The sequence below is a fragment of the Haemorhous mexicanus genome, chromosome 5 (assembly GCF_027477595.1).
Source record: "Haemorhous mexicanus isolate bHaeMex1 chromosome 5, bHaeMex1.pri, whole genome shotgun sequence".
Lineage (NCBI taxonomy): Eukaryota > Metazoa > Chordata > Aves > Passeriformes > Fringillidae > Haemorhous > Haemorhous mexicanus.
The window spans coordinates 41,545,108-41,572,537 of NC_082345.1; the positions used below are offsets into that span (position 1 = coordinate 41,545,108).

At 37.7% G+C, this 27,430-nt stretch overlaps 1 protein-coding gene across 1 annotated transcript; it reads right to left on the reverse strand.

Moving 5' to 3' along the window:
- Window positions 1-786: 786 nt before the first annotated feature.
- Window positions 787-22,528, reverse strand: NUP107 (nucleoporin 107). Its single transcript, XM_059846946.1, has 28 exons — window positions 22,435-22,528; window positions 21,620-21,705; window positions 20,522-20,611; window positions 19,668-19,783; window positions 18,654-18,789; window positions 18,018-18,121; window positions 17,391-17,518; window positions 16,992-17,040; window positions 15,702-15,773; window positions 15,138-15,226; window positions 14,282-14,360; window positions 13,208-13,321; window positions 12,265-12,355; window positions 11,029-11,105; window positions 10,465-10,524; window positions 9,969-10,114; window positions 9,809-9,857; window positions 8,641-8,710; window positions 8,082-8,200; window positions 6,443-6,481; window positions 5,860-6,010; window positions 4,763-4,869; window positions 3,684-3,786; window positions 3,343-3,503; window positions 3,025-3,150; window positions 2,252-2,365; window positions 1,810-1,977; window positions 787-1,136 (listed from the first exon to the last, which is right to left on the reverse strand). The coding sequence occupies exons 1-28, from the start codon at window positions 22,440-22,442 to the stop codon at window positions 1,029-1,031; spliced, it is 2,760 nt and encodes a 919-aa protein (XP_059702929.1). The 5' UTR covers window positions 22,443-22,528; the 3' UTR covers window positions 787-1,028.
- Window positions 22,529-27,430: the final 4,902 nt, after the last annotated feature.

Here is a 27,430-nt window from a genome sequence, read left to right on the forward strand (position 1 = left end):
GCCTTCCGGTGGCCCCGCCCGCTGCGAACGGCTCCGCCCGCCCGGGCCGGGCGGCAGGGAGGGCCGGGGGGGCGGCCGGGGAGGCGGCGTTCTGTGTGTGTGTGTCCGAGTGTCTGTGCGTGCCCCCGCAGCCTGCCAACAGTCCCGAGAGGCAGAAACGCGCCCCGGCTCCAAGCCACGAGTACTGCTCCACAACGGGACTGGGCATTCCCACAAACACGGCGTTGTGCGGATGCAGATGAACGAAGTACGTTCTTTGCCGGGTGTCAAGAGACACCGAATCGGGTGAAGGGCCCAAGTCCTTGCCTAACTGCACTACGTGTCCTCTGCACTCCGTCTTGTTAAGGGAAAGGCAGCTAAACGTGTGTTTGCACATGTAAACGGGGGCAGAACAAGCTTTCAAAATAAACTACAAAACCTCAAACGGGGGGGTTTCAACGTATGATCATCTTTCCTCTGGTTCAGGATTTCATCAGCATTTTAGCAACTCCTTCATGTACAGCAGAACAGCAGAAGGCTGCCTTCTCTTCTGAAGGGCTGGAAGTAACTCCTCACTTTTGCTTTTTGGTTTTCCTTTCCTCCAGTGTGTTCTTTTTCTTCTCCCCTGCTTTCTCTATACACCTTTTGGCAGTCTCACTTTCCTTCTCCCTGTATCCATGCATGTTTTAGTGCTAGGTAATGCTTTCAGTCTATGGGCAGTCTTTGTGGCATGTAGCAAATAAATTAAGGAGGTTCATACAATGACCAAATTTACATAATGACATTTTAGATTAGAATGAACAAACATTTTTTCTTTTTCAAGCACTTTTATTAGGAAAAAGAATATGAAAAAGGTTGTGTAACAAATAACATCTCTGAAGTTGGTCATACTTTTTCAAGTTTGAATTGAAATCTGTAGGTTGGGGTTTTTCACCCCACAAAAAGAGAACACTTTGTCCAAGTAATGATTCTGTTGGGGTATTTTGTTTGTTTTGTTAATAACCAGAATGTCCATGCTCAGAAGTTTTTGAAAGTATGTGCATGAAAACTTATGACTGAATTTCATATCCCAAAGGATCAAGATCCTGGTCCAGAAGTATCAGAGAAGATTCCCTCAGCTTCTGTAGAAGCTTTCGGAGTTCTTCTTTTGAAAATACCTAAGAAAAAATAATAAAAAAACAAACATCATACAGTTATATTTATTTGCAATGAATAGCAGTGATACAAAAAAGTGGTGGTTAATTAAGTTACTATTTTTCTATTTATTTCTATTTAAGATAGTGTGAGCATCAGGCATTTCAGAAGGACATTAAGTAAGACAAGGGAGGTTAGAAGCAGCATCCAAAACTTGAATGTAGGCTCAAGATAACTCTGTCTCTTTTTGGGGCTGTTTTTCAGGCTTTTGGAGGCAAAGATTGTCATGGCTAAACCAAATGCTCTAAAGCAAAACCTGCTTATATAGTGTTTAAAATGCAACGGAAATAGAGAAATCAATTACAATTCTACAGCTAAATTCAGAATCACAGAATCATTTAGGCTGGTAAAGACCTTTAAGATCATGAAGTTAAAATTCAAGAGCCCCCATCCAAAAACTAGTAATTGCAGTACTCAGAACTGGTTGTCAGAACAACGGTCATTATCCCCAGTATTTCAAAGTTAACTCTGATTCCTCAAGGAAACCTTTTACTACTGCAGTGAATGGGAAACAATCAAGAAACTTATGATGTTAAGGAACATATGGTGTCTTCCTCTCTATATAGAAGCTTTTTCCACAGCCAGCCCACAGAGCTTTCAGTGTAAGCCGGGCTGCTGCAGCCCTGCCTAGCTCACCGTGTAGAGCTTGTGGCGCTCGGAGGCGACCATGTCAGCGAGGCGCAGGCACTCCTGGTGCTGCCCCGTGCTGTGCAGCACCGTGTGCAGCAGGAAGCACATCATGGGCAGGCACAGCTTTCGCAGCAGGATCATCTGGTGTGCTCGCTCAGGGTCCTCCTCGGCGTCCTTACCAGAGCAAAACAACATGTCAGTGTTATGAAAATCTACCTGTCACAGGCAACTCAGCACAACCACGCAATTAGTACAGCCAGAGGCAGAAAACTGGCCTAAGCAGCCTGGAGTGGACTGTCAGATGTGATCTGCATGGTTACTAAGGGAGCTTTAAATGCTCACAGCAAGGCCCAAGCCAATTGAACACATGAAACTAAATGTCACAAAGGTACAACTACGTGTGATCTGTGCTTTGTGGTCTGTGTCATGGCATAAAAATTCGTTTTACCTCTCGGACGTCAACCATCCATCCTCCATCAACAAACAGCAACACATTGTACATTTTCTCCTTAACATCAGCTGTAAGAGCATCCAAGAGGCCTTTCCAAATGCCATAATCCATCTGGCAAAGAAACAAAAAATAAACTACTGCAGAACAGGATAATTTCCAAGGCTATTTTAAAACAGACTGCAACAGGCAGTGCAGCTCCAATTCCAATTACAATCTTCAGCCAGTGTCTAAAACTTAAAAGCCTGCTGCTAACAGCTATTTCCATCCTTTCTTAATGCCCTGTCCACAGTCAGACAGGCTGTTCAGAAACAAAGCCATGAGAGGAAGATAATTTTAAACAACCTATTCTGCCATGCTTATTAAAAAAATGTTTATGTTAACTGAATAGGGTATATTTTTAATGACCAGACCTGCGAAAAGAACTTCAGTCAAAACAAAACTGCAGCATCTTTTAGAGAACAAAAGGTGATAATATTTAAGAGAATTAATAACAAAATTAAGTGCTCACATTTATTAATAACACTGACAATCAACACATGACAATATTTACTATTACAATATTTTCTGTAAAGCTGTCATTAAAAAACCAGAATTCATTGTGCAGTTGCCTTATAATTCTGTTGTCTCATACTCTCTCAATATAAAAATAGTTTATAAGAGAGTCCTTAAATAATATGAAATAGCTGTCTTCTACTTTCTTTCATTGAACTAGACTGCCTCTAAAGCAAGAACATTAAAGTTTACAGTAAATAAGCTGGACTTCCACCTACCTCATATTTCTTTTCTTTATGTTCATGGGCCACTTTTTCAGTGAAACTTGCTTGTGGTAACAAAGACGGCTTCTGTGGAGCTGAGTTCATGTGTTTAAACCATTCATTAAAGGTTTCATGGGCTTCCTGGATTGCATTGGAAACAGTGTTTGGGTATTTTTGACTCATCTAATAACCAGAATGTCATTGCATGCACAGGTTTAATGAATCAAAGAATCAGAAGTTAAATCAAATGGACAAAGCTAAAGTTTCACCACCAAGGCAAAGCTACCAGTATTTCTAAATAGTAACTTGGAATATTGCACATTTGAAACTCACCAAATATGCACGAATACATAAATGTTCCCGGATAGCATTGTCATCTTCAGCTGGAAGTGGAGTATCCATTCCCTGTTCTTCCCACTGGTTATATATTTCTGCTATAGAGTCTTGGGGAATCTTCACAAACACATCTTTTGCAGCTTCATGTTTCTTGGATGCTATGAGAATGTGAACTGGGTATCAGAGCTTTGCAATTTCCATACCTTATCTTCTTAAGCTGGCAAACCCATGCTTTTTAATAGACTAGATCCAAAGTTATCTCAAATGTACTGCCAAGAGCCAATGAGAACAAAACCAACATTTAAAAATAAGTCTACAATATTTGTGAAGCTTAGTACCCAAGAACTTCCTCATGATTGCATTGCTTTGCTTAAGTGCTTCTGCCCTCTGTGCAGGATCGAATACGAGCCAGTCAATTACATCTATTTTCAGCTGATCCGCCTGTAAAAACCAACACAGAGATTCACCACCATTTCAAGCACACAGCTGATGCAACACACATTAGATCTGGTCAGGGAAATACACAAGTTTGGAAAGCATTGCAACAGGTACAGTAAAATACACAAGTTTGGAAAGCACTGCAACATTGCAACAGTAACAAGGACTGCTTTATTCAAAAGCTTAGAAAACCTCTGCCAACTAGAATAATAAAAACAAATTAATTTCTAAGTGTTCCCAAGATATTCAGAGTATCATCTCTCAACATTTTTTATGGATTATGATGTGTTTTCCTCAAATTTTAATACAAATACACTATACCAACATGTTTTATGGACCTCTTGCTATAATCTTCAGGGGTGCCATCAGCCTGCACCCACAGTTTTCCAACTCTTGTGTTAGACAAACTACCTTTTTGTCTTAAGGAGCTTAAACTTTGTACTGAACAACAAAAATATTACCACAAATTTGCAAATGATCAGTTGCTTTCTAAACAGAACTTTGAATAGAGCCTATTAATATTACCTCGCTGTCCCTAAAGCACTGAGATAGATCCAACCAATGCTCAACAGCAGTGACAAGGAAACTGTCAGCAAAAGCAGTGTCTGCTATAGCTAGAAATGCCACTTCAGCATCTTAAAAGGTACCTCTGAGATCCCAAGTACTAATCCCATAAACTGTAGAGGCTACAACTGCACACTACTCCCAGCTACAACATAGGGTGCTGCAGTCGTTTCAAGGGCCTTATCTTCACCTAATGTTTGTATACAGATAAGCACACACCCAAAGAGCAAGGAAAAGTAGAAGCAGAGTTACAGATTTGTGCAATACCCTCACTTGGTCACACAGAAAGTGTATTTCCCTCATAGAGTTTTTCAAGGCAATTTTCACCATTGTTGAAAGAAAAATATGCCTCATACATGGTCAGAGACCCTGTAGCTGATTGCAAACTGGACTATCTGCTCTGTGAAGCACTCACCTCTGTTGTGCCTGTGTCCAGCACGTGGTCATGGTGGCTGAACTCCCCAGCATCCTTCTTGCGGATGTTTTCAACAACAGTTTTTGTTATGGTTGCAACATCCAGACCTGGTTTAAAAGAGAACTGTGTAAGCACTATCATGAACTCAAATGCAAATTTAATTTCAGACTCCAGTTGTTGATCTTATTCCTTACTACTGGTAATTCTTATCAGTCTGTTCAAACACATTATTGTCAGAATAAATTATAAGCTTTTGCACTATGTCATTTATTGCAGGAATTTTACAAGAAGGAGATTTGATATAACAGAGAATATCAAATACGAGAATAAGACAACTAATAAGTTTTTCATTCTGTGCTGAAGACAGCATATAGATATATCTGCTAAGATCACTGATTCCTACAATTCTGACAGCAAGGCTATGATTTGACAGGAATGTACCAGGAAAAGCTCAGAATAGTTCTTTTACAGATGCTTAAGCAGGATGTGTTATTTTTGAAACCTTAGCTGAGTTTAAAAGAAAATGATTGAAAAATGACTGAAGAAAAGTTAAGACACAAAATCTGCAGGAAATCTGCTTCTTTGTAGCACAGAGTCATTGTCAAGCAATGGACAGTGTGCTGCTTCATTGTAATCCCCTTCTAGTTTCATGTACAGGCCTGGAAGGAAGTTTACAGTTCATGCAAGCAACTTACCATGGCTAAGAAAAAGCACTGTAAATTGGACAAAAAATTTAAGATACTCATAACCTTCCTAAATCCACAAAAAGGTATGTATTCTTATAATTAGTTCTCTGAAATAATATGATCGTGTCAAGCTTCAGAGCATATATTTGAGACAGGCAGCTGATATTTACTTCCTGGTGTGTTTGGACATAACTCAGAAGCAGTGATATTTTTAGTTTAATTCCAGGTTAATCAAAACACACCTATACACCTACTTGAAAAAGTGATCAGCAAATTAATTTTTGTTTATCTGAAAAAAAAATAGGGGAAGGAAAGAGTGTCGTATTCATAGCTAGGTTTTAGAGCAAAAACTACTGAAAGACAAAATAACCCAGGATATAAAATGATAACTGGACCATCAGGGTCTCTCACCTGCTTCTTTTGCTAATTCAAGGCAGTGGTGGCGTTGATCGCTCTCAGTAACATCTTCAAGAAATAAAGCATACTGAGCCACAGCAAGCTCTGGGGGCAGGTGGCTGACATAGAATGCTATTAAATCTGTGTGCTTCTCAGACACCAACCGCTGCACAGTATGAACCAAACATACAGAATGAGAAGCAAATATGTAAGAAGCAAATATACAGAGATATCCACTAAAATATAAATATATTTAACAGATATGCATACTATATTCCTTAGTGTAAACACCAAAGTGCTTACACTTAAGTAAAAACATGTACTGGGTACACCCAAAAATGTGTAACCAATTTCTGATTAATTTATTCTGATACAGGAAGATTCCACTCAGCTTCCAAACAAGGATCAATAAAATTGTCTCTTATTTAAGAACTGCTGACAGAGAATTTGTATATCAGGCAAGCTTCCATGTATCTCTTGAGAAAAGAGCATTAGCTGCATCATAGCTCTTATCATCCTGTAACCTTAAGTCTGCTTTTCTTCCTCCTTTACATCTAAATCACATCAGAGAAAACAAACAATATTTCTGAAAGCTTACCTGAATGTAGGTCTTTAGGACTTCAACAGAAACTTCCTCCTTATTGCAAACAAATATAAATTCAATTTTAAATCAGATAATGTGGAAAATAAAATAAAAGATACTTGACAGGCTATCACTATTAAAACAGTCGCAAGGTTATTTGCCGATTCCTGCTTCAGTAATCTACACAGACAGGCTCAACAGGAAGAACTGTTTCTCTTGGAGCATGATTAAAAAAGATTTGTGTTCCAAGGATTTTTTTTCAGCAACTGGATAATATAGTCTTTGGTCTAACTGGAATGTTACTTTTTACAGGATTTTTAAACCTTTCTATTTAACTGTATTTTTTAAATTAATAAACAAAATGTCAGGTGCACAGATTACTACTGCAGTGTACTACTATATGCCCTGTTTTATTATAGAAAATGATAATGTAACAGGGTATAAATATCACCTGACTCATCTGGAATAGCCTATACTAAACAACCACTATAGTCTGAGCACCTGAAACTGCTTCAGCCAAGACTCGAGTGTTTGTTGCTGTCAGAAATTATCATTTTAATTTTATATGTGTAAATTGAAGACCTTCATCTAAGCATAAATCTAGATGAGCTGTATACAATCAATATACAATAAACATCATAAAAACTTGCACTTCTGCCTCTTCCACATGAAGTCTACTGAGGGTTGATTTAGTAATCATAGAATAAATTCATCTACTCTAAAACTGTAAAGGGAGAATCAATTGTTACAAATTCCCACAATGGAATTAATGTAGAAAATTACACGTTGTTTGTCCCCTCTGTCAAACATGTGCTAATGGCTAGTTCTACTGCACTTTAGTTTAAACACCTACTCCATAAAATTTTGAGTCTGACTAAAAAATTAGTATGTAAACATATACACACAGACAAACACATTCCTCTTATTTAGCTAAATGTTAACTGTCTTCAAAACAAATTTCCACAAGGAACTCAAGCAATGATTGGAAGTATGAATAGACAGTAACTCAGAGCTGTATTTAAATCATCTAATGAAAACACACATTTGTGTTTTCCCAAAAGAGGTTACATTCAGAAACTTACTTGATACATAACAGCTTCTAAATTTTAAAATAGAAAAAGAGACCCCAAATTACTTGTGATATTGTCCAAAATGAGTAATTACAGCTATGTGACCCCTCTCTGTATTTAGCATGAATAGGCCAAATAGGTAGGCTACACTTACTTTATACTTGGAGATAGTAAGAAAGTTTCAGCTGGCACTAATTACCTAAAGCAGAAGCACTTATGAGCTTACAGCAGCAATAGGTATCATTTCAGCAACTGTCTATAAGAACAGGTTATATTCAAGACATCTTGGCTGCTATGAATAAGCCTAACACTGAAGTTTGACCCAGGGCCTTCTCAACAAAGGGCTTCTGAGTAAAATCCACCATCCCCAAAACCCAGCTTTTAAGCTCGGCTGGAGGGGAGGAGGATGCTCTTTTCTCCTTTAGGCTCCAAGATCAGCAAATACACTATTTAAGCATGCAGCTCCTCCTCAGCCTGGCAGTAATTTACCATCATTCTATGTTGTCCATGTACTTGCACAAAAGAATTTCTACTTCCAAGACTGGCTACTGGTATGACAGCAAATCAAGTACAAGTGAACTGACCTTAGTCTGCATACCCAAAGTGCGGAAAAACAGAATAAGATGTGTCATGAAACGAAGGAGGTGTCCTGGGAGCACACTTCTGTCCTTGGAAAGCCACCTGCTGACTTCTTCCATCAAACCTGTAACCACCAAGGAAATGTCTGCATTAGCCATACCATGGAGAAAAAGAAAAAACTACCCCAGAAATATTTCAAAATTATGCATTTATTCAACAAATGTAATTTAGTCTCAGAAGTCCAGCAAAACAGAACAGCAACAATTTCAGAAAGATGTAGCTGTTTGGCTTAAAAATGTACTGTATGTATCCCATTATTTCTCAGAAGTTATACCTATAGTCTAGCATGTATCCTGACACATTTACACAATTTCATTACTTCTTTGAAAACTACCTTGTAGGTCAAACTGTCTCTAGAATTCTTGATTAGAGCATAGCTTTAATGCAGAGCTTGCCTACTGTGCGCTTCTAAAAATCCATTCATACAGAAGTTTCTGTAAAGGTCCCTCAAAATAATGTAGTCAGTTGACAATTAAAAAAAAATCACTTAAGAGAAATGCTTACCATCCACATCTCCAAGTATAATGAATTTCTGAATCACATGATAGTGTTCTTGATTCTCCTCTATAACCCTCTGGAGACAAAGAGAATTCAAACCTTGAATAAATCTTGAGCATAATGTATGAAGAAAACAAACATAAATAAAGCAAAGGATCCTCAGGGGGAAAAAGCTATCCTATTTCAAAGGGTATTCTTCATAAAGAGCAAGAGAAAAGGCACTTGCTGTCTCTGCATCAAATTACAAGAACATTGACAAACTAAAAGAAAGAACTGGAATATAGATCTGTGCAGTTAATACTTCCATGGAAGACATCCAACACCAAGGGCTTTTTGCTTTGAAGAGGAGAACAAACAATGATGTTACAGATAAGATTTACAAAAATCACAGAAGATGCAACAATGTGTATAAATCCTTAAAGAAAAGGCCTGTGAAAGTTACTTCAGGAAGGAATTCCACTGTCTCCCCAGAGGAATCAACACATTAATGCATGAAATGCAATCCAAATCTAAATTTGCTTTATGGTGAGGACTGCACTATGTTGCAAAGGCAAATACAGCAGGGTGTATCTGTAGCTGACTGAATGTCTTTGTCTTAGCAATATGATAAACGCTATGTGTCCATCCCATCAAATAAAAGTAAGTATAGTTTCAATTTAATCACTGCAAAATTAACCTGTAAGTTATGTATCTCCATCTTACACAAACTGAGTATTTTGGGTACTAAAAGTAACAAAGAATCGCAGTCTAAGCAAATATGCTTTTTAATTTTGAAAGGCCTGTTCTGAAATATGCACACAAATCTCCTATGAAGAAAATGAAATGTAATCGATTTGGAACATTTTATTGAAGTGCTGAATAGTTGATTTGTCTGTCTGCTTTGTACATCTGACAACATTTGACAGCCATCTATTTCTTTAGCACATCCAGCTAGTTTGGCAGATACAGGGCAGGGCAACACAAAACCTGTATCACTTTCACTGTTAAGAGGTAGTAGCATGAAGAAAAATCTATTTGAATTTGGAAATCACACATTTTTGGGGATAGAAAATATGAAACAAATTAGTCATTGTGCATATTTGAGCATTTTGCTAAAGAGTACAGTAAAAAGTAGAACCCAGTGAATAATTAAAAATGGTAAGCAGTGAGGAGAAATATGGTAATTATTACATACCCTTTTGTCTGTTGCCTGAAGTTCTTCAAAAACTTTTTCTGAAGTCCAGCTTCAAAGCAAGTGAGAAAAGACAAAAAATGTTACCTTGAATATTCCACACAGCTTCCATACAGAATGCTTTGTTGAGTGTAGCAGCAGCATAATTTTACTTGAAACTTACTTTGTTTCTAAATAATCTCTAGGGAGCTCTTCCATCTCCTCTGCAGTGACTACTGAGGTTCGTATTTCCTGCTCGACTAGAGTGTCCACCATGACCCTGAAATATGCCCAAACAGTATCTTCCCAGGTATCACAAACTGGAAGAAGCTACATATGAAAAAAAACAGAGTAAAAATTATCAAGAGATGGAGACACACCAGAATCCAAACAGAGAAACTGTAATTTAGGATCAGATTTTCAGGCACCAAAGCAGTGTAGTAACCACCTTAAACAGCAGCCTTTCCTTGACTGAAAAGTATGTAATATATTTAATTAAGACATGTCAGTACTACAAGGAGCATGTCTACTAAAGCAGCAATGCTTGTTATTGTTCTGTTTACCAGATCTTTCAATGTACAGAAACCAGTAACTGCATTATTTCTGATGATATCACTGTCACATATGAGAAAGGAAATACACAACTACCAAACACTGCTTAACAAAGGGGCTTGACATACCTGTTTGAGGTTTCCACTCAGGGCTGCATAGATTGCTCTTTCATATCTATTAAACTGCTCCTAAAAGAAACAGTAAAAACAACTAAATCTTAAATTACAAAGCATTTAAGTTTTCTAGTCACTTTACATTTTATTAGAGATTAACCCATTGCAAAATGTTCCATCTAACGGATTCCAAGTTCAGTTGGAAAATCAGAGGATACACAAGGAGCCAAAATAAGAATAGCAAGTGACACTCCCTTCACTAACATCCCCTTGTAACTTAACTGAAAAATTTACATTGACCTGGAAAGAAAGCAATGTTTTCTCCTTCCCATTCAATTAAGTCAAGATGAAAGTCAGTGTCAGTGGTTTTACTTTCAACCAGAAAAAAAAGGCAGATGTTTCCTGAAAAAGTGGTGTCAATTATGTAGATTTCTCAATGGATAAATATGATATTTCAGAAATCCTCTTAGAAGCATTAATTGCAAATCTTCTAGGCAGCAAACACAGAGTGGGTGTGTTTACTACTTCAGAAAAGTTCAAATTTATGTATTAATAGAAAAAATAGGAGCATTGTCTTACCTCTTCAGCCATGCGCCAACAACTTATTTTCCAAATGCACCTGTATGGATTGCCTTCAACAGGCTCCAGCTCTTTTCCTACATGCAAAGAATAATTTGAAAAAAAAAAAAAAAGACCGGAAAAGGAAAAAGAGAGAAAATGTTATTAAAAAAAGAGAATCCAGTAATGTCTAAAAAACTATAAAGTCTATTTTATAGTCGTTTCATAGCCCAATTTCAATCCCTTTAGACCTCTTCCTAAAGCATTTTGATGCTTTTGACTGGCCTGCAAGGTTGCTTTTCTGTCTAGTTTGGTGAATTTGCATCTGTAAGTCACAGTAATTTAAAAACTTGGCTGCTATCTAGCTTTTAAAAAAAATAATGCTTTTGGCTGTAACATAGCTACAGTGTCTACTTTTGAAAAAATGCAAAGTTAAGGGGAAAAAAAGAATTTTTATATCTTAATCAAAGCCTCTTAAAAATGTCACTGCTTCAGTGCTGCTATTTCGCACACATCTGCATGGGCATTTATACCTGCGTACCAACAGCTTAGGTAGGCAGACTCAAAAAAAAGCTAGGACAGTGGTGTGGCATGCAGATAAAAGCAAGAGGCTATCAGGATTTGAAAAGAAAGAAAGCATTAATCCTTCCACACCCAGCTATAAACAACACTTAAGACTCATTATTGAATTCCTTGCTAAATCCTGTAATGTACTGAACACAGAGAGAAGCAAGGTACTGTGTTATAAATGGGGAACCATGTGCAAGGAACCAAGGAGAAAGGTACTGAACAATTTTCAAATATTTTAAAAGCATCTCTTTCTTCTGCATTTACATTTGCTGAACTCTAGTCCTACTACACCTTTCTGAAGCTGGGGATATAGTCCAATTTGAGCCTGTAAGCAACAAGATGTGTGCTAGGTGGCATAAGCCAGATGTTAAGAAAATACAGACCCAAGTTATTATATGGAGGTGGAGAAGATCTGTACAGAACTCTGAGACATCTACTTCCTAATGATTATGTCTGACTTTAAGAAAGAAAGTGGCTTTAACATGTGTAGATGGATACAATGAACTCACTTTCAACTAAAATAATTTCATGTTAGTTTTTACATGTTCAACAGACATGGTAAAATATTCCAGATATCAAAAAAGCCACATCAGGTAAAAATAAAGAGCTATTTCTCTTTGCCACAAACAGATACTATGAGATCTTAGTATTTTTATATCTGTCTCAAATGCACTTTGGAGCAGATACCTCCATTTATGTTAGGATCATGATACAGTTTCCAGCCTTCCAAAGTTGCAGCTCTCCAGGCCTGACCACATCGTTTGCATAAGCGCTGTGCCTGAAAAAGAATTCATTTTCTCAGCAACACACTTCAAGGTAGGAAAACCTCCTAAACCTTCTTCTTTAAAAATGAGAATATTATTAAAACAGTTAATTTGTATAGAGATTCTACTACGTGAAAAATAAGCACAGAGGATCTTAAACTCAAAACAACTGAAAGATTTCAAAGTAAATGTCATCCCTTTTTCACCTTCACTCAGTATTTACAGCAATGTAAGCAATGTGCTACAGCCTCATCTTTGTTAGCTAAACAGCTGTTATGCATCAGAAGTTTAATCGTTGTCTTCATGCAGTCATCTACTTTCCCAGTTCTCTTAGCCTTCCCAATCCCAACTGAAGCTGCAAATCTCTACTCACACTGCCCTCAGCAGTATGCTCATGTTCCCATACCATCAGAAAATGAATATATGTGCACCATATTGGAACAGAATGAGCAAGTACCCATAGCCCTCAGTTAAGGTCTTTGGCATGAGAATCTCAAATCCCCTTTACTCCCCATTACTCAAATGTCATTATGTATTATCACCTGATAATCCATTGGTGATTAGAGACACAATTAGGAAGCTCTTTAAAGCATTCTGTGTGTTTGTCTTGGCAGTATTTAGTGTCAAAACACAACAGTGAAAAAATGTCATCAAACAACCCAAACAGCCAAAACTACATTTTTTTCCGTAACATCTACTCTACACCCAAAATTACTTAACTAAAAGCAAGTTTGATTAAAATGCTAATTTGGCAGTCAGTATTGACACCAAATTGAAAACTGAATCACTACAAGCCAAATTTAAGCAGACATTTTAGTACACAGCTTATTTGCCTTAAAAGTATTCTTCATTAGAACTTACACTACCTCATCTGTCATTCCTGCTCTGATGAGAGTGAAGAGATACTTCAACAACCTTGCATCGTCTTCTTGGTCCAAATCATCAAGTGGCAGTCTCTGTCGAATAGGAGCATCTGGATCCTGCAAGGAAAAAAGTCATCACTCAGTCTACACAACAGATGTCATCACATCTACACAATAGCTATATGTCTCTTCCATTAACATCCTGCCCTGTTTTATAATTTGGAGTCACTTTTTCATGTTGGCACAACAATTGGTACAACCCATGTAATATTGAGCATGATACTTCTGTTTTTCCTCTAATTTCTCTTATTCCTCTTCTGTCACTGTTCCCATCAGAAAGAGTCAATGGAATTAATTTACTCCTCTGCCTTGTTATTTGCCCCAAATTTCCTATCTTCCAGCTCCTCTCACCTTCAAACATTCTTTGCCCTTCTGTCTATCTGCCTACCAGACTGTTTCTCCTCCTTCCCCTTCTATCTGAGGTTTTTCACAACAGCTACACTTGCTTCTATGTAATCCAAAGAGATTTTCTAAAGCCAATCAATACCTCAGATCACTCCCCAATTGAATTAATCTTTGGTGGCTGCTTTGCTGTCACTGAGGCAGCTCATCACCTTGTCCTAATGGACAGCCCTTTCTTTCCTTGACTTCTCTCCTATTAACTTTTATTATAGAGCTCTCAAAGTATTGCACTAGGACTTGGTTTCATTGTACTGGTTACTGCATAAAGACAGCATTCCCTTATCTGCAAGGGCTCCTCAAAGAGTTCGATAAGTTTTCTGGTTAGGAACATGAGTTTGTTTTAGTCATAATAAAGCCATTACTTCACCAAATTGATCACAAGTACTTGTGCAGGGGGGTGGGAGTATGGAAGTGATTGCTGAAAGAAAACACAAGTACACAGTGATCCATGAAAGAATTTTTGAGGTGCTCTGCCTCACAATTTCTGTAGCAATTTTTAGATACTACAACTAGTTTTAGATAGCACAACTGTCTAAGAATTGATGGCAATCTGTGAAGATAGCATACTTCTCTATCCCATTTTGAAGCCAAGCCTTATTTGCATATAATACTTACCAACTCTGTTACCAGAGGACGAGAACTTCCCACGTATGTACTTGACTGTCGCTGCTTCAGGGTGTGTAGTGTGTTATCCCTGAAGGCAGTGAAATGTTTTACAGAGAAATTACTTTTTTAGCAAGCATCTTTGAGTAAGACAAATCCTGAAAGACATATTTTGTAACAGAGTATGTTTACAGAACAGACACTTGGTTTGGCTTGTCTATCAATGGACTCTGCTAGTGTTGTGAAAACATAACATTCCACAAGTACAATATTAGAATTAATGCACATATATTTGATTTCCTTCAAAAGCATCTGTTCTTTTAATCCTTCATGTATTCCACCATTAATGACTTCTGCATAAGCAGATTTTCCCATTAGCATTACTATAAAGTCAGCCTAGGACAGAAATTTAACTGAGGAGAAACACATAATTCCAAAAGCCTGTATTCGCCAGCCATTAAAAGCAGGTTTACTGTAGGCACCTAGCATGGAAGGTAGTCTTTCGTCCATTCTGCCATTAAACCCATCAGTGATAATAAAGGTGACAGTAGTGGCTTCTGGTGAAGGGTCAATGACACAAAGTGGTAAGAATTTAGACAGGCAAAAACTAAAGCCAGACAAAGATTAAATTACAATGGTTTGATGGTTTTTCCATTCATTTTTGCCTCCCAAAAGGCACTAACTGACTTGTGAGATTTACTTCAGTGGATGGGTAAGAAGTCTCAATTTTTACATGTAAGAATTTAAAGAAAATAAGTGAATTAAACAAAGAACCTAAGAAGACCACTTCTTTTCAAGAGTGATTCTGTGACTGTGAATTTTATGCTTGATGGGAAAATGTATATAATCAAAGAAAGTCTGAACTCACCAATATACTGTTTTTGCATAAAACTCAATATTATCCGAGAAGTCCCCAATTTCATCCTTAGCAATGCTCTCTAGCCAATCTACCACCAGCTGGAATAAAATTAAATTGCATTTTTAAAACAAACATATAACAAATAATATTTCTATTCCTCTCATCTCTGGATCCACTTGTTATCTAAGCAGCAACCAAAAGGCTGACAGAGCCAGAATACTATTCCACTTGCATTTTAAGTATCCAGTATGAAGGTGGTTGGCACTTTATCTCTGTTTCTCAGTGGATACTGCAGTTTAATACAGTGCTACTTAACAGCTTATCAATCACCATCAACAGTAACAGATGCTGCAAATGGGAACAGCTCTCAGCCTTTCATCCTCTGCAGAACAGCCTGAAAAATCTTTCTCATCATCAGCAACTAAGAAGCATCATTTCTAGGCATACAATTAATACACACTTGAGTGAATGTTATTAATAAGTATTAGAAACAACCCCCAAAAGTGCATAGAGCATTAGTATTATGAACATTTAATCTATTTTCATTCCCATATTAAAAACCTTCCATCATACCTGACTTTGTCGAACAAGAGAATCTTTCTGAAACAAGTTGTCTACAGTAGTTTTTTCACTAGCAGTTAAAGCCTATTTAAGAAAAAGCTGATTATTACTTAATGGAAAATAAAATTTCCACAGAACCAGAAATATCAACTCGAACACATACTAATTCAGAAATGTGCTACAAGTTCAGTATGCTGTATTTCCCCCTCCCCTCCCAATGTATAAATGCCTTATACATTGTTTTATTTGATCATTTACATCCAGTTACACTAAAAAATGTAAAAATGAGACTTAGAATATAATTCACAAATATATGACCACAGAAAGATTCCACACAGTGGATGAACTGATTCCTTGACTGCCTAATATTATATTAAATTCCATTTGGTACTCAAATTAAAAGAAAAAATAACTTTTCAACATCATACACACATTTAACATCAAAAAGTGTTAAAACCAAAAAAATACTAGCCCCAGAGCCCCGATCCTTCTATTTGATCTCCTGCATTAATTTAGCTTTCATTAGACTTGCAATAAAAAGAGAACAGAAGATGCGTTTTCCTAAAAAACACAGGTAGGAGGAAACTGGGTATTTTTGGCACAACAGTGATTAACACTGACAACTTAGCAGTGGGAATTGTAGAGGAAGCTATTTTATGACTGAGAAGAAAGATCTGCAACTATAAATCTTACAAAGGCAGAGCCACTTTACCTATTGTTTTGTTTTCCTAAGCATATTCTGGCAGCAAAGGCTGGAAGCACTGTATTGACATAGACAAGATGACTACAGCTCTAACAGGAATGCTAAAAAATTTGGATTTCTCTTCAGGTAAATCAGAATCAGGACTGCAAAGGCTAGACAGCTAGAGACCACATGTTCTTTTAAGCAAAGCAAAATTATCTCTGACCTATGGGAATGTCACAACTACTGACGCAGCTTTTAAAAATAAATAAACAGTTTTCTAGTGAATTTAGGGTCGCCTTGTGCAGAGCCAGGAGTAGGACTCAATGATCCTTGTGCATCCCTTCCAACTAAGGATATTTAAGGAAACAAAACAAAGAATAGTTTGCAATAATTTTTACGCTAGCAATCTCTCTTTAGAACTGAATATTTAGATGTGCTTTTCACAATAGATGAAAAAATTTAGTAACTGTCTTGATAAAAATCAGTCTCATTTTTCACTTCGGAATTTTAAGTGACTGCCACTTTGAGATTTTACAATTTCTACAAGCATTCAGCCTATATTTTGCTTATTTAGCTTCTTATATCACTTTAAAAAAACGCCAAGAGTCCATGCTTACAGTGATATCAAATGCAGTTTCATCTTCCAGTGCAGACTGTATTCTGTCTCTAAAAATAAAAATGCAAAACGCTAAAGATTAAAACAAAAGCTGAGAAAATTTAGCAAAATATCTATGCATAAATGCTTAAAAAACTTCACAAATATTTCTTAAAAATGCTAGAAGTTGCAAAGGTAATAAGAACACTCCTATTTACAACTTTCATTTTTGTAAATAGATAATGAATAGACAAATATATCAGAACCTACTTCTATAAACAGCTTTTTAACTTAGTAACAACTTAACAAACAGCTAATTAAGCTTAATTGATTGACTCCATATTTATAAACTCCTAAAAAAATTGTCCAAGAAAGTAATCTCAGTACACAAATGTAGTAGTGTGCTTTTCTAAGGAATTACCTATAAAGTGAGGACAGCAGTCTCCACGTTACCATCTCCTGCTTGAGAAGCCACAAGACACTGGCAGTTTTGGAAAACTTCTGCTGTCCAGGAGTTGCCCGATAAACTATTTTCCCTAATATATTCACCTGAGAGAAATAAATTTATACAGAGTTAATGTTGCCCATTTTTTTTTATTTTTTTCCTAAGCCATTACAGCAATCTTTTTACTATCCTGAATGTTTTCCAACAAATGGGTTTGATTACCGTCTCCTCAAATGATGATTTTATTTATAAAATAATACAATGATTAAATTTATTTACATATGAGAAAAATGAGTACATTTTAATCCATCTCATTAATAAAAACATTTACACATCTACTAATGTTTATTGCCACTTGACACTTTCAGTGGAACAGCAACCAGATGAGTATTTTAGTATTCAGGAAGCTGCACCATGGGTATTCCTGTGCCAAAGCAGTGTTTGAGGAAAGTGAGATGCTACTCAATGCTAGTGTTCAGCATTGACTCATAAGCTGGAAGATTTAAAATATGTATGTATGTTAAGCACTGTGACTTCACAGCAACACTGCTTGGGGAAGGGAATGTAAAATAAAGTAAATAAAAAAACCAAGTAACTACTTACCTGACTGTTACAAATATTTTCATACTCATCCACAAGATCAAAAATGGTAGTTGATGTATGCTTCAGAAAGGAATGCAGAAAGTCTGAGTACATGCTCATAGTAGCTAGGACAGATATAAGAAGAAACAGCCATATGAGTGAGTCACAACTTGGTAAAAAAGCCCCCACTGACCTACACAAACATCCTTCTGATGATATCTCATTTTTGCAAATTTAAATGAGTACAATGATGATATGAACTATCTCACAAAGTCAGAAGTATTTATCAGCTAAGACAGTAAGATCTACAGGAGCTATGGGCTATGTCAGTTATAAAACTTTTGTTGTAAATACGTCACCTGCAAGAATTTCAACAGCAAACTCATTTGCATATATCCATAAAACCAATCCAGTTTGTTTCCCATATCACTAGAGCATCACATTTGTTCCATCAGAACAGGCTCCATAGAGAGCACAAACTCACAAAACTCCAATAAACTGGAACAGAGTAATCTCCTGAACTTTTAACAATAGACTGCTTTTGACTAAGAAATACCAGCAAAAAAACACAGAAAAATGTAAAAAAGGACACATATATTTACACCCCACAAATCAGAACTGATTTGTAATTATTAGTAAAACTTCAAATTGTCTCACCAGCTTCTCCAGGATCATCCTCACGCAACAAGACAGCACTCATAGTGACATCTTCTGTCATATTGGACATGTCTGCATTTACAAACATCCCTCTCTGCTGAGGCGAGAGTGCCATTGTCCAGCTACTTTCATCCAACTGAAAGCACAAGAAGAACATAGTGAAAATAAATTTTTACCTTCTATATGAGTGGTATATAAACAGAGAATCCTAAAAAACTAATAATGAAATAATAGTGCCTTTAGATAAGGTGCAACTATGCCTTAAAAAATTACCAGTGTGTCCTGGTTGAGTCACCCCAGGACACAATGAGAGCTCTGTATACACATTGATCAACTAGGCCCCAGAAGTTGATAATTTATGAAGAAACAAATGGCCTATATCAAATCACAGAAACAACTAAAAAGGAGAATGAATTAAAATGTAGATAGAGAAAAACACTTTAACTTCTTAAGAGTTAATTTAAAAACAAATGACGATAACATACTTCTCAGGTCCCTACTGATAACTTTTCCAATCAGTGTTTTTCCAAAGACATTGCAGAAGAAGACAATCAATGTCATCTAAAAAAAACCATCAGCAGAGCTTGTTCTTTGAAATCTGAACTTAAACGCTCTAGTGAAGCCTAATAGTGGAGAACACTTAAACAAGAAAAATCCCAAAGTTTTAACTTGCTAACATAAAAAAATTATGTTCTTTGAAGAATATTATATTCTTTGAAGAATTTGTAAACAAGCCCAATCAGGATTTTTGTAGTCACAAACCAATGTTATGAGGACTGCTTTAGCACACATAGTATATTTGTAAAGTCCTTGTAAACCTCTAGTATTCCTCACTGCATCATCTCAAAGAACAACACAGTAATAATTAACACCAGCAGTAAACAGCAACAGCAGTACCAGCAAGCTTGTACCACTCACAGTTGGTCTTTGGAGCAAACAACACAGAAACACTGAACTTGGAGTCTCTTACATTTCACAGGGACAAAAGAGAAAAAGCTGCTCTAACCATCTCACCATTGACAGACTGCCAAAAAGACCAGAAGTTGGTAGAATAAGAGGAGATTTCCCTCCTGTTCCCAGGATGGCAGACATATCTGATGGCTTCATGGAGCTGCGATGTAATGCAGTACCTGAAAGAGAAAGAGGCTTTTCTGAAAAGAAAAAGTATTTAAAGCTACTCTGCTCTACCCAGAAATTCCAGGAGAAATTTTTAACAGAGACTGAAGTACTTATGAAGTGCAGATAGAAGCCTGAAAGCAGATTGTATTTATGCACCAAATAGGCAACATACCTTCAGTTACTAGAGTTCATTGTAAACACACACAAGCATAAAGAGCAGTACATCTCCACTCATTCTTTCTTGGAAATTGGTCTCCAAACCCTTAAAGCAAAAGGCAGCCCAAAGGTGTGTCAACTAGAAAAGATTGCTCAGGACCTTATCCAGCTTTATTTATCTCCAAAGACAGAGACTCCAGAGACTGTCTGGGCAACCAGTTCTAGCATTCAACTACCATTAGAGTAAAAAAGGTGGTGTTTTTTTAATGTTTAAACAGAATTCCTTGTATATGCTGTTGTGCCTATTGCCTCTTGACTTTTCAGGGCACCAGGAAAAACTTTGCTCTTTTTTCTCTCCCTCCCATCAAATATTTATATAGATTTATGAGATCCCCCACTTCTTTCCCAGGATAAACAATCCCAGCTCTTCTCAGTCTCTCCTCATACATCAGTTACTTAACCCATTGACCAACTTTGTGGGCCTTCACTGGATTACAGCACATCCACGTGCTTCTTATGGATTGTTATTAATTATTAAGTACAAGCACATAAAACCTTAACTAAATAGTAAGCAAACAAGCAAGCAGTCTTACCTGGCTGGTGAAGTAATGAATTAGGAGTTCGGGAAAGAAACTGGCTTTTGGGTGTCATGTTTCCAATAGTGTCATCCAGGGATGCAAGAACTGATTAATAAACTAGTTAAGAAACACTCTCCTAAACACACTTTTGGATTTATTCTAAATGAATGTGACTACTTGGAAAGGAAAAATATTTTGTTGTAACTCAAATGTTTCAAAAATTACACATCTTGTCTTTCAGAGTAAAACAGGAAGTTTCATAAAATGTTTCATCAGAACCTTAAAAGCCAGAGGGTTCAAAGGGACACCACAAAGTGAAGTTCACAAATATGAACACAACAGGTCTGGGACTCCTCACAGTGGTTCAGGTCAAAGAGAATCCTTCTGCCCCATGAGGAGTGCTTCATGCTACAGCAACCATAACAAGAAAATCTGAGTCTGAATGCATTTTTTAAAATGTTCCCTCTCTTGGTTCTGGGTGCTCTGTTGCTCTATTTCTCTTCTTCCCATCAGTAACCATGTTCAGTGCTCCAGGTATGATTTACTAAGAAGCAGTTGCAGTTGTATAAAAGTTTCAGTAGCTTGTGCTACTAGCATTGAGAAACATCTTGATTCTTAGCCACAATATAATCGGGGCAAATATCTCACTAGCTTTATTTCAGATGCAAAACATGTAAGAACAAGCAAATGTACTGCATCCCTTTGCTATCACAACCATGAAAATACCACTATCTTAGCTGTCAAACTACATGGTGGGGGGGTTATTTCCTTATTGTAAAAACGCTGGGGGGGAAATTTCTATGGAAATTTAAATCTATGTCTGTGCACTACTCTTGCTATGACAGTGGATGGAAAGTTAAGATACTCTAGATCATCATAATACTCTGATACTACAATACCTGCAAATAAGCATAAAACCATAAAATAAAATTATAATGAAGGAAACTTATTTTTCTTTTCCAAAAGCTCAGAAATGGAGTCACATTGTTCTCAGATAGTTCTCTGTATGGAAAACCACTTGAGTTCATACACCCAGGAAAATAAAAGAAGTATTAAAAATATAATACATCTGGTGAACACAGCAGTTAAACATTGTTTACAGAAAAAGGATACTAGAAACTCTTTTCTGAGAGCTTTGCTTCCGTCCAGGTCTGACCATCTCGGGATCATGGGGGGATGACATGTCGTCAAAACCATTTCTACAAAACAGCGACACAGACAGAAAACAAGCAAGTGAATTCAAGCAGGACATCCAAGATCTTATTGTCATGCCAAAGTAACTCCACAACCAGGAAACTTAAAGCGTTATCTCCAATCTTACTACTTACGTCCAGCTTCCTCTGCAGAAATCTAGCACTGCTTATTAGCTCACGGAAATGAGCTTGCGTGAAAACCCAGATTTGGTTCCTCCTATACTATAATTAACATCTTACTATTAAAGAGAGAGAAAAAAAAAAAAAGCTACTAAGAGATACAACAGTAGAAAATTCCAATTTTGAACTGAAAAATTAAATTGAAAGAATGGCATGATTTCACTACATCATTTTTTCCTCCGGATAACGCAATCACCACAGACTGGCAAAGCTCACGTGTTTCCGAAGGGAAGACGCCCATTCCCAGCTACACGGAGCAGAGGAGCCGCTCCCGGTGGGCTGTGGGGGCGACGCGGCCACGCCTCAGCAGGCCTGGCAAAGGCCCGGCCCCGCGAGCCCTGAGCAGCTCACAGCTCCCGGTTAATCCAAAGATATACTCAAGAAGCAGCAGCCAGACTTCAAGCTCCCGGCTGGCAAAGCCCCTCCGGTACGCTCAGAAGCCGCTACAGGCTCGCTGCGTTTCGCAGCCCGCACTGTGCGCACCCGCTCCCCGCCGCCGGACCCGTCTCACGGCCGGCGCGGCCCCGGGCCGGGGCTCCGGCCGCCGCCCCTCACCTGTCCATGGCAGCTGCCCCGGCGCGGCTCGGCCCGGGCTCAGCCTTCCCGCCGCCGCCAGCGCCGGCCTGCGGCCCGGAAGGACACGGGCGCCTTCCGCCCGCGCCGCCCATGCGCCCCGCGCGCTCCGGGCCCGGCGAGGCCGCGCTGGGGCCCGGCAGGCCCGTGGGGAACGAGAGGGAACGGCTGCGGCGGTGGCCACGGAATGCTCTCCTCTGTCAACCCGCGTTGAGGGTCAGGGCTTAAAAAAACCCCGTAGTATAAAAGTGTCAGGTGCTATTGGGGTTATCTCGCCGCCCAGGAAAGGGCTAACGAGGCGCGCCAGGCGTTTCATGCATTGGGCTGGCCGCGCGTCTGTTTCTTTCTCGTTTCTGCCAGGGTAACTCAGTCTACTGGCACCAACATTAAAGGGTAAAGCAGACACCATGCGGGATCACTCAAGCCTTCACGGCTAGACAAACATGACAGAATTACGAAATTTCCTCTCCCTTCCCTAAATGAATTCAGCCTACTTTTTACCTACAGAAAAACATTGTTACTACTTTATAAGCACAAACGACTGTGCAATTGACCGTCATTCATGTAGCTGTGCTCTAGGACAAGGAAAAGTGTCCAAACTGAATCTTTTCAGGCAAGAAGACAGGGACAGGCAAGTTCTGAAAAACACTTGCACGTACTTGGGTATTTTTAGGGCTACACCTGTAATGGGGTACTTCAAGGAAATTAGAAGGATACACCTGACAACAGCTGCAAAAGGCAGCAGAAGTGCTTGCAAGCATGAAGTCCTCCAGCTTGTTTGAGATACTGGTAAAATACCATGATGCCCAAGCGTAGGGTTTCACTGAAGCTGCCAGAGAGCTTAACTTCAGAGGGCTTCACAAGAAGAAAGCTGGTGAAGACTGGGTATGCAGAAACACAAGCAAGCAGGCCTATGGAGAGTAGATTAGTGACTCAGGAAGTGTATTTTTGGATTAAAAAATATCCAAATAACCAACCACCAAAACCAAAAAAGGTTGTCCTTCCATCTTGAAGACTATCAAGAAAAGCACAAGCAAAGGCAACAACCTTCATGATGACAGTAAACTAAAAGAGTGTTTAAGGAATTATTACATCCTAGTTCAATACTATATATTTAATAGAATTTACCTCTCAGCATATCCTACTGAAACAGTATAGCGTTATCCTCTCTAGTGCAATGGGAAATTCAGAGTAATGCACAAATCAGTATCTGGTTCAATCGTTTGCTAACAGCTCACACCCTCAGGCTAGCCCTGCCTCAGGGCATAGAGTAAACAAGTGAGAAATGTAATGATGACAGAGCAGATGCTTCCTTTGTGTGCCGTCTCAAGTTTATTCAAAGCAATGACAGATAAGAGAAATTAAGAGGGCAGGATGCATACTTTAAGAAAAAAATCCCCAACCCAACAAACCTGTAAAAGTATATGAACGACTCGGGCCTTTGAGAGAACTTGTCTTAGAATGTACAGCCTCTACTAAGTGCAGACTGGGCAAACACCTTAGAGGCTCCAGGCAGAACTGGATTGAGACCTGGAGTGTGTTTCAGTACTTTTTGACTGGCATCCCATTTCATATTTAGCTACCAAGATGGAAATAGGGGGAAAAAATGAAGAAAAAAAAAAACCCTGAAAATCTCATTAAAGCATCTTATGTTTCCAAGAAGCAGAAGAGAATACATTTTTTTATTCAGTCAGTCATATAAAGGACTCTAAATTGAAATTTATAATTAAAATTCTTAAATCTGTCCTAAAGTTTCACGTATTTGGATCAGATACACTGATCTTAACTCCAGTTGTTACCATAATATCAAGGGAGGTAGCAATGCTTCTTACTTAGAGGCAGGACACCCAAAGATGACCCTGCAGCCAGCACAACTAACACTGAAACCTGGCATATTTATTGCTCATGCCTGAGAGTCCTCTGCTTCCTAGTGCCTTTCAGCAAAGTTAACAGAGCCTACAGGATGTACTAGGTTAATTTTGATCTAGTATATCATGAACTTTAAACAAGTAAACTTAACTCAAAACTCCAATTACCCTTTACAAAACAAGTTTTAAGACAGCTCATAAATTAATTTTAACGTCCTGCTAAGCTGCGTATGTGCCATCTCCATATACAAAACTTAATTCAGAATTACCAAAAGCAAGAACTCAACAAAGCTCAAGTGCAACGTGTGACAGCAGCACAACTGCGCTCAGTACAAAGAAAACTGGAAACTACACTATACCTTGCCTTTACATAAGAGAAGCAAAATGTTCATGTTTTAGCCCATCTTTTCTTAGCTGAAACACATTTCTGGAAGTATGTAGATTTTAATTTTATTTAAATGCATAGAAACTTTTAAAAAACCAATCTCAAGAATTTAAGTAACGTGTTCATGTGATTGCTTAGTATCTAAATACGTGCTCTCAAAATGTTTGCCCAGGTTCTTACCAAAACAAGTTGATTCTCAAGCTCCTTCTATTGAGGCAACTCAGCTAAAACATTTTTTTTTATTAAACAGGAAAAAGAAAGAGACAAATTTGTAGCTCATTTTATTTGTGTCTGAAAGTCATGACAGTACTGCCAAGGGTCTTTGTTGCTATTGGGTGCATTACAAGCAGTAAACCCAGTTGATGAGAGCTGGAATTTCACATGTAGAGATTTTTTTGTACTTAGTATGGGAGTGAAGCTACGGAGCCCTCCCTATTAGATTTGGAAGGTTAAAATGCCACATGGTATGAAAAGGTAAAGTATACTGACAAAAGAAGGAACTGTAACGTCCACTAGGATTTCACTCAGTATTCAAGACTGCAGAAATGGCCCACACCTCCAAGTTCACAGTAAAGACAAGACATTACACGAATTAATTAGAAATGACAATGATTCTCAAATGAAGTTCACCCCAGTCACAACTTCAAAGAAAAAAAATCCTGGTGGTAGTAAACTTTCTTAAAAGAAACAATGAAGCTGTAGCGCTTGTTGTTTGGCAGAACTAGGATCTCTTGAGACTGCAGTGAGCACGGTGGGAGTGCAAAGACATTCTTTTATCCATTCACAAATCTCTCCCTAAAGAACAACTCTTTGAAAACATGAAGTCATTCTCTGCTTGATGACTCAAACTTCTGAAAATAAATGGTTCTGGAGGTTATTTAAAACAAACAAACAAACAACCCCCCAAAAACCCCAAACACAGAAAACACAGCAAAATCCACATTTATACGTTGTTTGAAGCCCAGATATTGAAATATTGTGAACAAAATCCAAGACTACAAAACAACTTTGCTTGTTTTTTAGTTCAAGACTCAGAATGTAAAGTTTTCCACAAATATAAGTATCATTCCAGAGTTTACTTTATAAAATGGAAAATGTAGGTAAGTTTTAGAAATCTTCAAGTTGTGCATAAGCTTTTGAAAGAAAAGCATAACATGCTTGAGATTCAAAATTAAAACCTAATTTAATAACTCTAATGCTACCTTAGAGAACAACTTAAAACTGCATTTTGTTATATACTTAATCAACTTTTTATTTGTCCTTATTCTCCCCCCCACAAACAGGCAAAATAAAAGCAATGAATTGAAATATAGCCTAATGCTGTTGGGACAGCAGTATAAAATTGAACAAAAAGCTTTTTGTCTACACTTGGCCGCATCATCAGATTACAATTTAAAAAGTGCTACATAGCTGTACATAGACTATTTTTGACCATGCACATCTAGTATAACTTTCTACTGCTGATATGTCTAAACTGAAGTCTAGAACTAGTTCATTATTGTGGCCAAACTTCTTCCCAACTAAGCTCTTTTCAAAACTGGCAAAAATTAGAAAACTTGGGAAAAAAATTCATTATGTTTGATTCATCCAGTTTGTTGACACCATTTTAAAAGAAAAATTCTCATCTTTACTGTTGACCTGTAAGAAAATGGCAATTTTACTTAAAACATTTAATCCCAATTTCAAACTCCTGCCACCTTTCATTTCTAGCATGACAGAATCAGTATGTCTTATGAAAGAACTGTAATATCTAACTCCACAATACTTCTCCAGAATTTAAGTCTCTTATGCAGAAGAGCAGTAGCAGTTTGAACTTACACTTAATTCATTTGGACATCTGAAAACATCTTGCAATGTCTCCAAATAATCTTCTAAATTAGACAACTAACATTCATTTCACAGAATAATTTGAGAATGAAAAAGGGCACTAGGATAAGGTAAGATATAAGAGAAATTTATATTGCAAGGAAAGAGTCCTAATATGAAGAGTGCAATTCCATTAAATAATACTTCTGTATTTCAGGACATAAATACTACTTTTTCCACAGAAGGCTCAGACTTTAAATACTGGCATATATCAGTTTCAGATTAGAGAGGAAATAAAGCAATGTGCACTGTAAGCATAAGCTAACTTTACAAGCAGTTACACATGTAAATTAACACCAAATTTGCAAAAATGCCTGCATTAGTTCTCAAAATGTGAGTTATGCATGTTTTCATCCAAAGCTTTAGGAGAAGTGTGCAGTTTCAGTACAAGTAGTTCAAGTGCGAACTTCTTAAGCATTGGTACATAACGGAATTGTCTTGAAGATACGTAACAGTTTGCTCAAAAATGTCAGCAGAGAGGATTCTTTTCTACAATTTGTAACTGCTTGCATAGTTCCAATTCCCACGGGGAACTGGGTGCTCACTTCCTCAGTGGGAACAGCTTCTCACACCACAATTTAAACATGAACAGAATGTGTTTTTCTGTACACTTCATAATTTCATTAGCAACATTTTGTCAAGCATCTTCCTTTTAACAACTGGGACACTGCTCCCTTGAAGCTTGCCAAAACTTTCAAGAATACCAGGCTTTAGGTGTTACCTGGGTTACAATGTGCTGGCTTTACACATCTGACATAAGCTCTAAATACAGGGGATAGGGGAACATATTTCCCTTCTTTAGCCCAATCTTTAGATGTTAAAGCCTAGAGATTCTGAAAATTTTACTTCCTTAAGGGTT

Bases quoted from the DNA above. Each gene is read 5' to 3' on its own strand.
- NUP107 (XM_059846946.1), bottom strand. The intron at 3,787-4,762 runs GTGAGTGCTTCA...TGGTTTTTACAG, and splicing joins TGGACACAGGCACAACAGAG to GCGGATCAGCTGAAAATAGA. The intron at 2,366-3,024 runs GTAGGTGGAAGT...TTTCTTTGCCAG, and splicing joins ATAAAGAAAAGAAATATGAG to ATGGATTATGGCATTTGGAA.